Source organism: Narcine bancroftii, chromosome 14, assembly GCF_036971445.1.
Source record: "Narcine bancroftii isolate sNarBan1 chromosome 14, sNarBan1.hap1, whole genome shotgun sequence".
Classification (NCBI taxonomy): Eukaryota; Metazoa; Chordata; class Chondrichthyes; order Torpediniformes; family Narcinidae; genus Narcine; species Narcine bancroftii.
Genome location: NC_091482.1, coordinates 14067520 through 14079988, shown reverse-complemented (window position 1 = coordinate 14079988; position 12469 = coordinate 14067520). Strand labels below are relative to the sequence as shown.

The 12469-nt window shown below is 38.2% G+C and overlaps 2 protein-coding genes across 10 annotated transcripts in view; one reads left to right on the top strand and one right to left on the bottom strand.

Annotated features, from left to right (window-relative positions):
• LOC138749555 (beta-crystallin A1-like) overlaps positions 1–12469 on the top strand; it is a 137927-nt gene that overhangs the window by 65608 nt on the left and 59850 nt on the right. For all 9 annotated transcript variants that reach the window (XM_069911085.1, XM_069911078.1, XM_069911079.1 and 6 more), the window contains one exon: positions 2891–2995. The gene's annotated coding sequence lies outside the window, so the exon portion shown is untranslated. The remainder of the gene's footprint in view (positions 1–2890; positions 2996–12469) is intronic.
• Positions 3609–4688, bottom strand: LOC138749317 (gap junction delta-2 protein). Its single transcript, XM_069910534.1, has one exon. The coding sequence runs from the start codon at positions 4686–4688 to the stop codon at positions 3609–3611; it is 1080 nt and encodes a 359-aa protein (XP_069766635.1).

Genomic DNA, 12469 nt, shown 5'->3' with positions numbered 1-12469 from the left:
TGTCTTTGCTTCATATAAACCCAGTCTTGAGATTTCAGAGTATAATCTATATAGTAGACAATAAGTTAAACCTAATAAACTATCTACCTCAATGGTTCTCAACCTTTTTCTTTCCACTCACATACCACTTTAAGTATTTCCTATGCCATAGGTGCTCTGTGATTAGTAAGGTTTGCTTAAGGTGGTATGTGGGTGTGTAGCGCAACTGAGAGCACTCAAAACCAAAACACGCTTTTATTCAGTAAGAATAAAAATTCAATAGTCTTTGGACTGAACTGGGGTTTTGGCGGGGATTCAGGATATGTGGGGGAAAAGACAGGGGAGGAGCCAGTCCTTCGGACATCACATCAGTTGTAAATTCCAAGTTCACTAAAGGGTGGAAAGAAAAAGTTTGAAAACCATGTTTTAATCATTGTACCTAATTGACTCGCTATGTGCACAGTTTCATAACTCCAAAGGAAATGAACCAATGACAATTTTTCTCAAGCAAAATATTTCAGTAACAATTGGGTCGAGAACAGTGATTCTCAACCTTCCCTTCCCACTCACATACCACCTTAAGCAATCCCTTAACAAACACAGAGCGCTGATGGCATAGGATTTACTTAAAGTGGTATGTGAGTGGAAAGAAATAGGTTGAGAACCACTGATCTACCTCAATAGGTGAACATGAAATAACATGGTCCTATTCAGATTTTTCATGGTTTCTAAGATAACAATTATAATCAAAACTTAAATAATTTTAATTTTCATTTACCTCATTGTTGTCATTTTCTTTGTCATATGCAAATTATTCTCATAGTTCCTGTAGTGCAACAGTTCAAAGTCACATAATTTTCAGTGGAGCATTTTGGGATCACCTATACCCATGAATGGCACCAATGTAAAAGCAGATTCTTTCTAAATTGATAACTCAGAAAATTTGAGCACTGTAGGTGATAAAATGTGATCTACATTTCCTGAATATTTGACCACAAGAAATTAGATAAGATTTTATTTCCTTCTTGTTGATTTTATTTCTTAATTCACTTTCACTATGGAGCAATCTCAAATTGTTTTCAAACAACTTAAATGTTTTATTTCTTACTGGTGTTTTTAACCTTGTTGCTGCAGTGAAATGGATTGGAAGTCACTATAAAAGTGGCAGAGACGATCACTGGAGTCTCCCCACATCCCCCCACCCCCACTGACGTGATCTACTGGGATCATTTCTGAAGAGGGTACGCAAAAATCATTGAGCACCCCGCACACAGCACCTTTCAATGCTCCCATCGGGAAAGAGATACAGGAGTATCAGAGTCAACACAACCAAGTTGAGGACCAGTTTCTTCCCACAGGGAGTGAGAATGCTGAAATGACCAAAGGAACTGCTCACACTAACCATCCAAGACTCTTATATTAATGAAACAATATTTATCAATTTATTTATTTGTATATATGAATACTTATCCTGCATATGTGTTGATTGTCTGTAAGCATGTTATGTCTGGTTGTGTGTCTGCATGTTTTGCACGAGAACGCTGTTTCATCAGGTTGCACTTCTACAATCAGATAACAATAGACTTGACTTGACCAACCATCATTGTTATCATGAGTAATGTTTTGCACCTTTAGATCAAAAGGACAGAAGTTAAAGCAATGTTTTTTTGGTGCATTATAATACACTTACTCATTGAAGTATAGTTCCTAATTCAGCTTTGGCAGGTATATATTGTAGAAGAAGACACTTAAGTGCTATTGTGTTGTTCTATTTTCACATACCTAGTGATCTTTCAGAGCAAATCTGTTTAGACAGAGCCAAATGATAAACAATTTTGGAATACAGATTCTCTGTGTGCATAATTAGATTAAGATTGTCTCCGACTGATTTCAGATTGTCCTTTAACAGTACAAGCTGCTCTGAAGAATAGTGTGCTAATGCAATACTCCAGATCAGTATCCCTCAACCAGTGGTCTGTTGCTTTCTTGCAGAAACACAAAGCAAAAGTATACCATCCAGTCCCTCTGGCTGTCTCACTGTTCAGTTATAACTGATTTGGTTATTTTTATAATTACATTTACTATCTTGGTTCAGCAATGCTCAACAAATCTTCCTAACAAAAAGCTATCAGTTTCAGATTTGAATTTCCAGTTTGACTTAACGCAACAGATTTCAATAAAAACACAAAAATGCTAGAGGAACTCAGTAAGTCTCACAGCATCCAAAGGAGGTAACGCTATATAACTGATGTTTAAGGTCTGAGCCCTTCTTCCTAAAATGTTGGTTATAGAGCGTTACCTCCTGTGGACGCTGCGAGACTTTCGTGTTTCACTCCTATCAACATATTTCAGGGATAGTTTGTAATTTTTAGTTTCAGAGTAAGGAAGCACTTCAAACTCAAATTGTCTTGCTGTGTTTTGCTCTAAATATTCTCATATTATCTATTAACCTTTTCATCAACTCAATTAATAAATCTGTTGATCAATCACATTAAACTCTGAATTATTGGTTTTCATATCTTTAAGTAATTTTTTTTAGCGATTTAATTCATATATAGTTGGTGCTGTGTTTAATACAATCTTTGAAAGATAAAGTAGATAGATCTCTTTTCCAATTGGCAATTTGTTTATTACATCATGTAAAAGGGATCATATTTAAAACCAACAAAAACAATTATAATACAACTTGCAGAACAATGAAGGAAATAGAATGAGTCCAGAAGTAATTTAACAGTGAGATGAAACAACATTTATTTTGAAAGAAAAGTAAAAGCTGGTTTATATTCTATTCTGAGGCAGCATCTGAACAATTGTTTTGATGAAAAGTTATTGACTTTAGAAATTAGCTTCTTCTCCCATTGCATATTGATTGGCTGACTGATAATTGCCTGTATTTTGTCTTTTATTTCAGATTTCTACCTGGCAATATTTTGATTTTGGATTATCAAATGTTAGTGACTCACTGCATGACACTTCAGCATTTCCAGGTTGTTTGTTGGAGTCAGATTCTCCCAAGGTAACATTTTCTTATCCATGACTTAATATAACCATATAACCATTTACGGAGCGGAAACAGGCCTGCTGAAACATTTTCCATCTGAACCTATGCTGTGTCTGCAATGGGAACTGTTAATTTTGAAACCACTGAATGGTCTGAAAACCTTTTCATTGAACCTCTCTGGTTTTTAAAAAAAATGTCAGTGATTTTTTTTTTTGGCTTATTTTCTGGGGATGTGCACATTTAACACTGGCTGAGAACACCATCAAGTTTTGCACAAATTCATTTTCTCATTTACAATTTCAATTGAATGTATTTGAAATGTCTTTTGAAACATTATGAAAGGGGCATTGGGTATCAGATCAAAACTTATTTAGTTGTTAAAGGCAATCTGCTATGTGAACTCAACAGGTTGAGCACCATCTGTGTGATGGGGAAGGGAAGGAAATCCTGTTTCCCCTTCCATCCCCCCCCCCCCCACCCCCGCACCACCAGATGGAGGTTCTTTCTTGTCCAAGACTAATCTGCAGTCTCTGGTACCTCTTTCTTAGTCAGTTTAGATGCTCTTTTCTTCTCACTGGTGATGAGTTGTGTCTGATTTGAATTTAAAGAACCAGTAATCCCTGACTGTTTAAAGCCAAACTTTCTTGCTTTTTCCTGATTTATTTAGATTTTCACACTGCAACGTTATATATTCATTTTCATCAAAATTCTTTTTTGCACTTTCTAATGATTCAGATTCAATTGAAATTGATGTCTGACGTGGTTGATGAGTTGCTCTATGCTGTGATAATTCTGCAGATGACTTCAACATTAAATAGTCATCAAATGATTTTTTGAGTCCTAAAAGAAGAGTGTTTTGTTGTGGAAATTGATCCATTCCTTTCCTTTGTTTCTTCCTGCAGCAGGGTGAGCAAGTAGTGCATAACACACGTACAGTGTAGATCCAGCCCAAATAATGGAGCTCTGCAATGTTTAGCAAAAGGCACGCAAGACTGACACAAAACATAAAGTTCAAAAAAATGGTCTTTTCTGTTGCTCTGGAAATGAAACAATCTGTTTTTGTTGGACAAGGATAGGTCCAACATACAAACAAACAAGGAACATGAAATCCATACAAATAATTCTGTCCCAATAAAAATATTATCTCCATGACCGTTCTCAGCATTACATGGATGACATATACAGATAAAACCTTATTTGAAAGATAGATAGGGTCCCCATTTCTGTAATCCTTTATGCCCTCAACTTCACATTCTCCATACCTTAGATCAAATTCACTTTCCTCGGAGTTGACGACATCAGATCTTTGAGCCAACTTTTCATTATCTGTGAGGATTTCACAAGTTACAGGAACATTTGATAATTCCGGCTCATGTATTTTTTTCATTTCATCTTTTTCATCTTTTGCTATTTTGTGCAGAACATACACGATGTAGAAAATAGATGGGGTTGAAACCAGAACAATTTGGAAAACCCAGAACCTTAGATGAGAGATTGGAGCAAATGTATTGTAGCAAACATTATTACACCCTGGTTGGAGGGTGTTACATGTGAATTTGGACTGTTCGTCACTATATACTGCATCACCAACTAGTGTGACCAGCAGAATACGAAATATCAACAATACTGTCAACCAAATCTTCCCAATCACTGTGGAATGGTTCTGAACTTCATTTAGGAGCCGGCCAAGTAATGACCAATCACCCATTTTTTTTTATCTGTCGAAAAAAAAGTAAATTATGTTGACTCTAACTAATTGCAAACTAACCTTATTTTGAAAGAGATCAACTTTACATTTTCAAAAAGGTGTCTAGCTCTCATAAATGACCAAAAATTTGACAGTTAAAAATTGCCAATATTTAATTATCTGGTACCTAAAAGGTAGAAATTATCATAATGCACAAGGATCAAATCTGTTTGTTATTTCCAAAAGAGTTGATAACTTGCTGAAAGTAAGTGAATAATTATTCTGTTTATTAATATTATTGCATTATAATGCAATAATTTTTATAGTTTTCAATCATAGCTCTGATGGCGATATTTTATTTGATTAGACCCAAAGCTTAACCATGCAGCCCCGTGATATCATTTGTACTTATAGTAGTGCTATGGTAGATTGCTGAAATAGTTTCTGGTGCCCAAAAGCTAGATTACACTGGACAACAAATGTTTTTAAAAGGTTTGCTTCCTGAAAAAAAATTTGGGGATTTCAATAGACAACTTCAATCTGAACATAAATATAATTTCAGATTTACTATATCACATAGGAAGTTGGAGAAACATTAAATTAACTTTTATCAAATTTAGCATGTTTAATTGCAAAATGATGCTGACATATATTAGTTCAACTGACCTAAATATGTTTTGTCACTGATTTTCATCTGTTCTCAGCATCTGATGCCTCTCATATCAGTGTCCAACAATAGTCGGCCAGTATTGATGGATTCCAATTGCCATGATACCACTTTTCTATGGTCGCAATGTCCTGGTGAAACCTTTCACCATGGTAGTCATTTACTGCACGAAGATCAGCAGGGAAGAAGTCCAAGTGTGCATGTTGCACTTCATTGTCTTGTATGTTTGATAGACTTAAAGTATGACAGGAAATCACAAAAAATAGGTGATATCTAAAACAACGGTACATCATAGGAAAGTTTTAAAGTGATTTCCATGATCAGTAGTCCAAAATCCATAAAATCCAAAAGTGGTCAGGAAGCAAATTCTTCGTTGTCTAGTGTTATAAATCCAATCACACCAAGCCATTTTGTATCATTTAACATCAGATTTAAAAATCAACAAAATAAGTTTGCACAGTTACCTGAGAGACAGAAGAGATAGCAGATACTGAAATCTAGAGCCCAAAAAAACCTTCTGAAGGAACTCAGCTGGTCAGGCAGCATTCGTGGAGGGAAATGGATGGTGGATGTTTTGAGTAAAAACCCTGCTTCAGGACTGAGAAAGGAGAATGAAGATAGAGAGTATTAAAGAGAGGGCAAAGATCAGTATAACCTTTCTGCTGTGATTATTTCAAGGTATATATTTTCGATAAAGTACTGTATTTGATGGCATACAAGATCCACTTTTTTCCAGACACTGGGAGAGCACAAAACCTATAAAAATGCTGATGTGAGCTCAGTCTGGCTCAAATTTCCCAGTATTTTTGCTCAAGAATGTGTTCCTGAACAGTACTCACGGGTACATCCACAACACCTTTTGGTGTCAATCAGGACTGTGGTGCTGTGAAAAAGTCAGTTCCTTTTATGTTTTTAAGTTGAAATTAGGCCTCCACCAGCAGCGCCAACTGTGCTTTCTGGAGCCACTACCACCACTTACTTCCCCTGCTGAGAAGGCCAACCACAGCAGCTCCTGCCAGCAGTGCTGACTGTGCTTTCAGGAGTCACCGTACCCATAAATACACTACAAATATTATTTATTAATATCCACGGCTGAAATCGGGGGGGGGGGGTATATGCCCCCATGGGTCTTGAATGCCATCAAATGCAGTACATCAATATAAATTGAGGCTTTCTTCATACATTCATTAATAGATGTTTCAAAAACTTTGTGTGGCAACATGAAGGGTATTGAAGTCATATTTTTTTAAAATTTGTTCCAATAATTGATGTACTTAGAGCTTCAAATATTCCTCATATATGACAATGTTGGATAGAAATTGATATATTTACAGGAATAAAAACAAAAATTGCTTAAAATTCACAGTCAAGGGAAAAAAATAAGTTCTATTCTCATACATGTTGAACCTTTTGAAACATTCTTTCAAATTTTGACAAGCCTTCTATTGAGAATCAATATTTTCATCTTTCATTCAAGATGTGCATCCTTTAATATTGGTATCAAATTGGAGTCCTCAATCCCAGTCTAGCCGGAGAAGACGGTGCAAAAAGGTGAAGAGCAATAAAAGTCACCAGATCATTGTTAGGATTTATTACAATTGCACATTCAGCATCAGAATATGCCCATTGGTTGGAAAACAACTGCTTACATATTAACATTACACAGTTTTAAGAAATTCTAATTAATTAACCAATTAACGCCTTTACAGCCATTTAAAACAGAGCTGTCTTTCTAACATGGAGAAGCAAGGCAGCCAGTGACATAACATTAAACAACAGTTCAAATGTACCCAAGTAAAATTATTTGCAACCTCTTCATATTTTATGATTTACAAGTTCGAAAAAAATGACTCACTTGGTTGAGAACTCTCTTTGCTTTGACTTACCTAGTTTCTGGAAAGAAGTTAAAGAGAGCAAAACAGGACTGTTGTAAATTAAAGAAGTTAAAGAGAGCAAAACAGTACTGTTGTAAATTAAAGAAGTTAAAGAGAGCAAAACAGTACTGTTGTAAATTAAAGCTGGAAACTCAGTTGAGTCAAGAGTGCGTTTGAGTTTTTGATGATCGCACCGAGCTGGTATTACAAAGGTCAAACTAAAACTGTCACTCCAACTGTTTCTGTATTGTAAATGACAAAAAAAAAGTGTTTACAGATGATCCAGGGTGAATTGTACAACTTCTTTGTAAGGCATTCACGGCTGAAAACAATGAATATTCCAGAAATGATTTAAAGCAGTAACCTTGTTCTCTAGAATATTATACAAAATGCCTTAATAATTTACGTTCATTGAAAGATTTTTTTTTGTGTTTCAATTATATGTTAAATCATAAAACCATTCAAGAACGTGTAAATTGCAGCACACCACAGTTTCTATCAAAACAAGATAGAGGCGAAGAACCCAGGAGTTCCGGAATATAATCCTAGCTCAGTGAATAAGAGTCATTTAAAATTGTTATTTGTAATCCCATTTCCCCCAATGCCTTTTAATGAATTCTCCTCTTCATTATCACCTAAAATCTCTCCTTAGAACTCAACCCTCCAGTCTGGGGCAGAGGGAACCGCATCCAATCTCTCCTTAGAACTCAACCCTCCAGTCCTGGGCAGAGGGAACCGTATCCAATCTCTCCTTAGAACTCAACCCTCCAGTCTGGGGCAGAGGGAACTGTATCCAATCTCTCCTTAGAACTCAACCCTCCAGTCTGGGGCAGAGGGAACCGTATCCAATCTCTCCTTAGAACTCAACCCTCCAGGCCTGGGCAGAGGGAACCATATCCAATCTCTCCTTAGAACTCAACCCTCCAGTCTGGGGCAGAGGGAACCGTATCCAATCTCTCCTTAGAACTCAACCCTCCAGTCTGGGGCAGAGGGAACCGTATCCAATCTTTCCTTAGAACTCAACCCTCCAGTCTGGGGCAGAGGGAACCGTATTCAATCTCTCCTTAGAATTCAACCCTCCAGTCTGGGGCAGAGGGAACCGTATCCAATCTCTCCTTAGAACTCAACCCTCCAGTCCTGGGCAGAGGGAACCGTATCCAATCTCTCCTGAGAACTAAAAGGTGTAACACTCTCATTCCAAAAACAGATATGTCATTTTCTGATTGGAGAAAATAGTCCCTTTCCACATATCTCATAAATAATTATAACACACAGCTTAATTTCAACAGCTTTGTTATAAGCTCCTACTGACAGACATGTAAGTAATTACAATATTTGTATCTTCCCATGGATTTATCTTGTTCACAGGAAACAATAGAAATAGTGGAAATAGGAGACAAACTATGCCATACATTTTTTCAGTCTTGTGCTAGGATGATAACTTTAACAATATCAGAAATTGCTGCTGACATTGTAAACAATCTGCCAGCCTGAATTTTAATTGTTTGACTAAATTGTGCACTGAAAGAGGGGATGGCGAGCAGTCATTCCTGCTTTCAATTGATTGGATACCAAAGTAGTGTTCTCCATTCAATCAATTTGATGGCTTGAAAATTTATCAAAACTGAACTGTTTTCCCCATTAAAATGTTTCAATCTAAACTGTTAAAATTAACCCTAAACAAATGGAGCAAATCAATAACCTCCATGTATTTATAAGTAAGGGTTCCAGGTTTATTAGGAGAGCAAAAAACCAATCAAAATGCTAGTGAGCTTAGTCTGGCTTAAATTTCCCAGTATTTATGCTCAATAACATGTTCCTGAACACTGCTCACAGGTATAGCCACAACACCATTGGTGTCGATAAGGATTGTGGAGCTGAGAAAAAGTAAGGCAAGTTCCTTTTTAAAAAAAAAATTATTTTACCCTCTACCCAAGAGTTTTAACGTCACTCTTCTATCCTTAATCCTAACCCTAATGCGTGAGCCACCTGATTTCTAACTAAAGTCATCTCAGCATGTGCAGACCCTGCTTTAGAAGTTATGATGGGTAAAATACAGAGCATTCAAGGGAGGAGAAAAAGCCTGAAATCGTAATTTCTCGACATATCATTATTCTGGCAGCTTTTATTACAAGTCTTAGAGGTAATACTTTTTGTTCCTTCTCCACCAATCTAAACATCTGTGAGGTTTTCTGCTCTTGCTGTCTCTCTTCCAAATATTCTCTGGATAGATTGTTTAGGTCATAGTACATAATCGTATTATGTAATATACTGTGCAGAACAATAGACCTTACTGAGAGTTCATTGTCTGAGGAGTTATCCTCTCAAGTACCTCAAAGGCAATGGTTGAATGTTTTAAGGGAAAAAACCATTGGGATAATGTGACCAAACTTGCATTGTCCCAAGAAACTCCTTATGATTAAAAAAAAATTACATCTGAAATATTTAGTCTGAGTGAGTTAAAACAGCTGAACTCTATAGCCCAAGAACCTAAGAGCCCAAGAGCTCGTCTCATTTGATGTTGAATCACAAGCAGGCCATCAGCTGAGATATAACAGATAATTGCACTGATGTAGGTTTGGGATCAGTCATGATTCATGCTCTTGATCATAAATCAATACAACACAGGAACAGACACTTTGGCCCATGATGCTTGTGCAGAATACTGCCAAATTAAACGGAAACTTTTCTGCCAACATATGATCCATATCAGTCCATACCTGCATATTCATGTGTCTACCTAAAAGCCTTTTAAACATTGCTATTGTAGCTACTTTCACCACTGCCCCAGGCAGTGTATTCCAGGCACTCTCACATCTCCTTTCTACTTTCCCCACCTCCATAAATGCAGCCCTTGTAGTACAGTATTTTACATCTTTACCCTGAAAAAGAAATTGTCACACTATTTATTGGTAGTCCTTCGGTTCGATGAAGATACACAATTAATTAATGATAAAGTAAACTTGTGCGTGATGGAGTTTTAAGTGGCAATCCCACACTCTTGGTAGAAGAAACATTGATCCGCTGGCATAGTGCGGAGTCAGGTTTCGGCACATAGCCTCTCACAGTCATGGCAATTTGCAAACCACCATCATTGATTGTGATGAATTATTAACGGTAATTTGGGAAAGATACTGACATGTTCCCAGAAACTAAGAAACTCTATGCAAGCAATAGTCAATGTCTTTAAGTAAGACCAAATAAAATAAGTGTTTTTTTTGGTGAAATTAGACTAAATTGAACAAGATCAATTGGCACAAATAGTTTATGTTTTGAAACTTGTTCTTTGACTGCATAAAAGATTTGAACGTTGAGGGGCCATCAAAATTGTTTCCAAGCTATTGGGAACTTCGAGAAAGATTTTAGCAATGAAGAAGATGTATACAGATTTAATGAGTGGGTAGAAATGAAAAAATATGAAATTGTACATTTTGCCAGAAAACAATTTTTAAAAAGGTAATAAACACCAAGATTTATATTGAAGTCCTTGGAAGGACAACATTTACAAAACACTTTTGGAGGACTTTGATAAGATGGGCATTTTCCTAAGTGTTACTGGCAATTTTGGTGAGGTCAACAAAGGTGATGTAGAGTCCTTTGTTTTGTTCTCTGCACATTTCTTGGAGCTGTCTGAGGGCAAAGACCATGTCAGTAGTTCCTCTGTTTGCGCGAAAGCTGCACTGTGATTCTGGGAGAATATTCTCGGCGACACTAGGTATTATTATATTTAGGAGAATCCTAGCAAAGATTTTGCCTGCAATGGAGGGCTTTGGCAAATACTAGAGCGCATCGGATGCCCCCCAAAGTTCCTCAACATGGTTATCCAACTGCACGAAAACCAACAAGGTCGGGTCAGATACAGCAATGAGCTCTCTGAACCCTTCTCCATTAACAATGGCGTGAAGCAAGGCTGCGTTCTCGCACCAACCCTTTTTTCAATCTTCTTCAGCATGATGCTGAACCAAGCCATGAAAGACCTCAACAATGAAGACGCTGTTTACATCCGGTACCGCACGGATGGCAGTCTCTTCAATCTGAGGCGCCTGCAAGCTCACACCAAGACACAAGAGAAACTTGTCCGTGAACTACTCTTTGCAGACGATGCCGCTTTAGTTGCCCATTCAGAGCCAGCTCTTCAGCGCTTGACGTCCTGTTTTGCGGAAACTGCCAAAATGTTTGGCCTGGAAGTCAGCCTGAAGAAAACTGAGGTCCTCCATCAGCCAGCTCCCCACCATGACTACCAGCCCCCCCCCCCCCCACATCTCCATCGGGCACACAAAACTCAAAACGGTCAACCAGTTTACCAATCTCGGCTGCACCATTTCATCAGATGCAAGGATCGACAACGAGATAGACAACAGACTCGCCAAGGCAAATAGCGCCTTTGGAAGACTACACAAAAGAGTCTGGAAAAACAACCAACTGAAAAACCTCACAAAGATAAGCGTATACAGAGCCGTTGTCATACCCACACTCCTGTTCGGCTCCGAATCTACCGGCATCACCTACGGCTCCTAGAACGCTTCCACCAGCGATGTCTCCGCTCCATCCTCAACATTCATTGGAGCGACTTCATCCCTAACATCGAAGTACTCGAGATGGCAGAGGCCGACAGCATCGAATCCACGCTGCTGAAGATCCAACTGCGCAGGGTAGGTCACGTCTCCAGAATGGAGGACCATCGCCTTCCCAAGATCGTGCTATATGGCGAGCTCTCCACTGGCCACCGAGACAGAGGTGCACCAAAGAAGAGGTACAAGGACTGCCTAAAGAAATCTCTTGGTGCCTGCCACATTGACCACCGCCAGTGGGCTGATATCGCCTCAAACCGTACATCTTGACGCCTCACAGTTCAGCGGGCAGCAACCTCCTTTGAAGAAGACCGCAGAGCCCACCTCACTGACAAAAGACAAAGGAGGAAAAACCCAACACCCAACCCCAACCAACCAATTTTCCCCTGCAACTGCTGCAACCGTGTCTGCCTGTCCCGCATCGGACTTGTCAGCCACAAACGAGCCTGCAGCTGACGTGGACATTTACCCCCTCCATAAATCTTCATCCGCGAAGCCAAGCCAAAGAAGAAGACTGGCAATTTGCATTGGTACTTGAAAATGTCAATCTTGTTCAGGGTTGTGAAACAACATGAAAAATAAATCTTGGTTGATGCTTCAGTATAGCACTGAGAGATGACTGGACAATCCAGTTCTTAGAATTAACATTAGCCCAATGGTAAGGAATTGCACCATGTCATTAAATTAAAA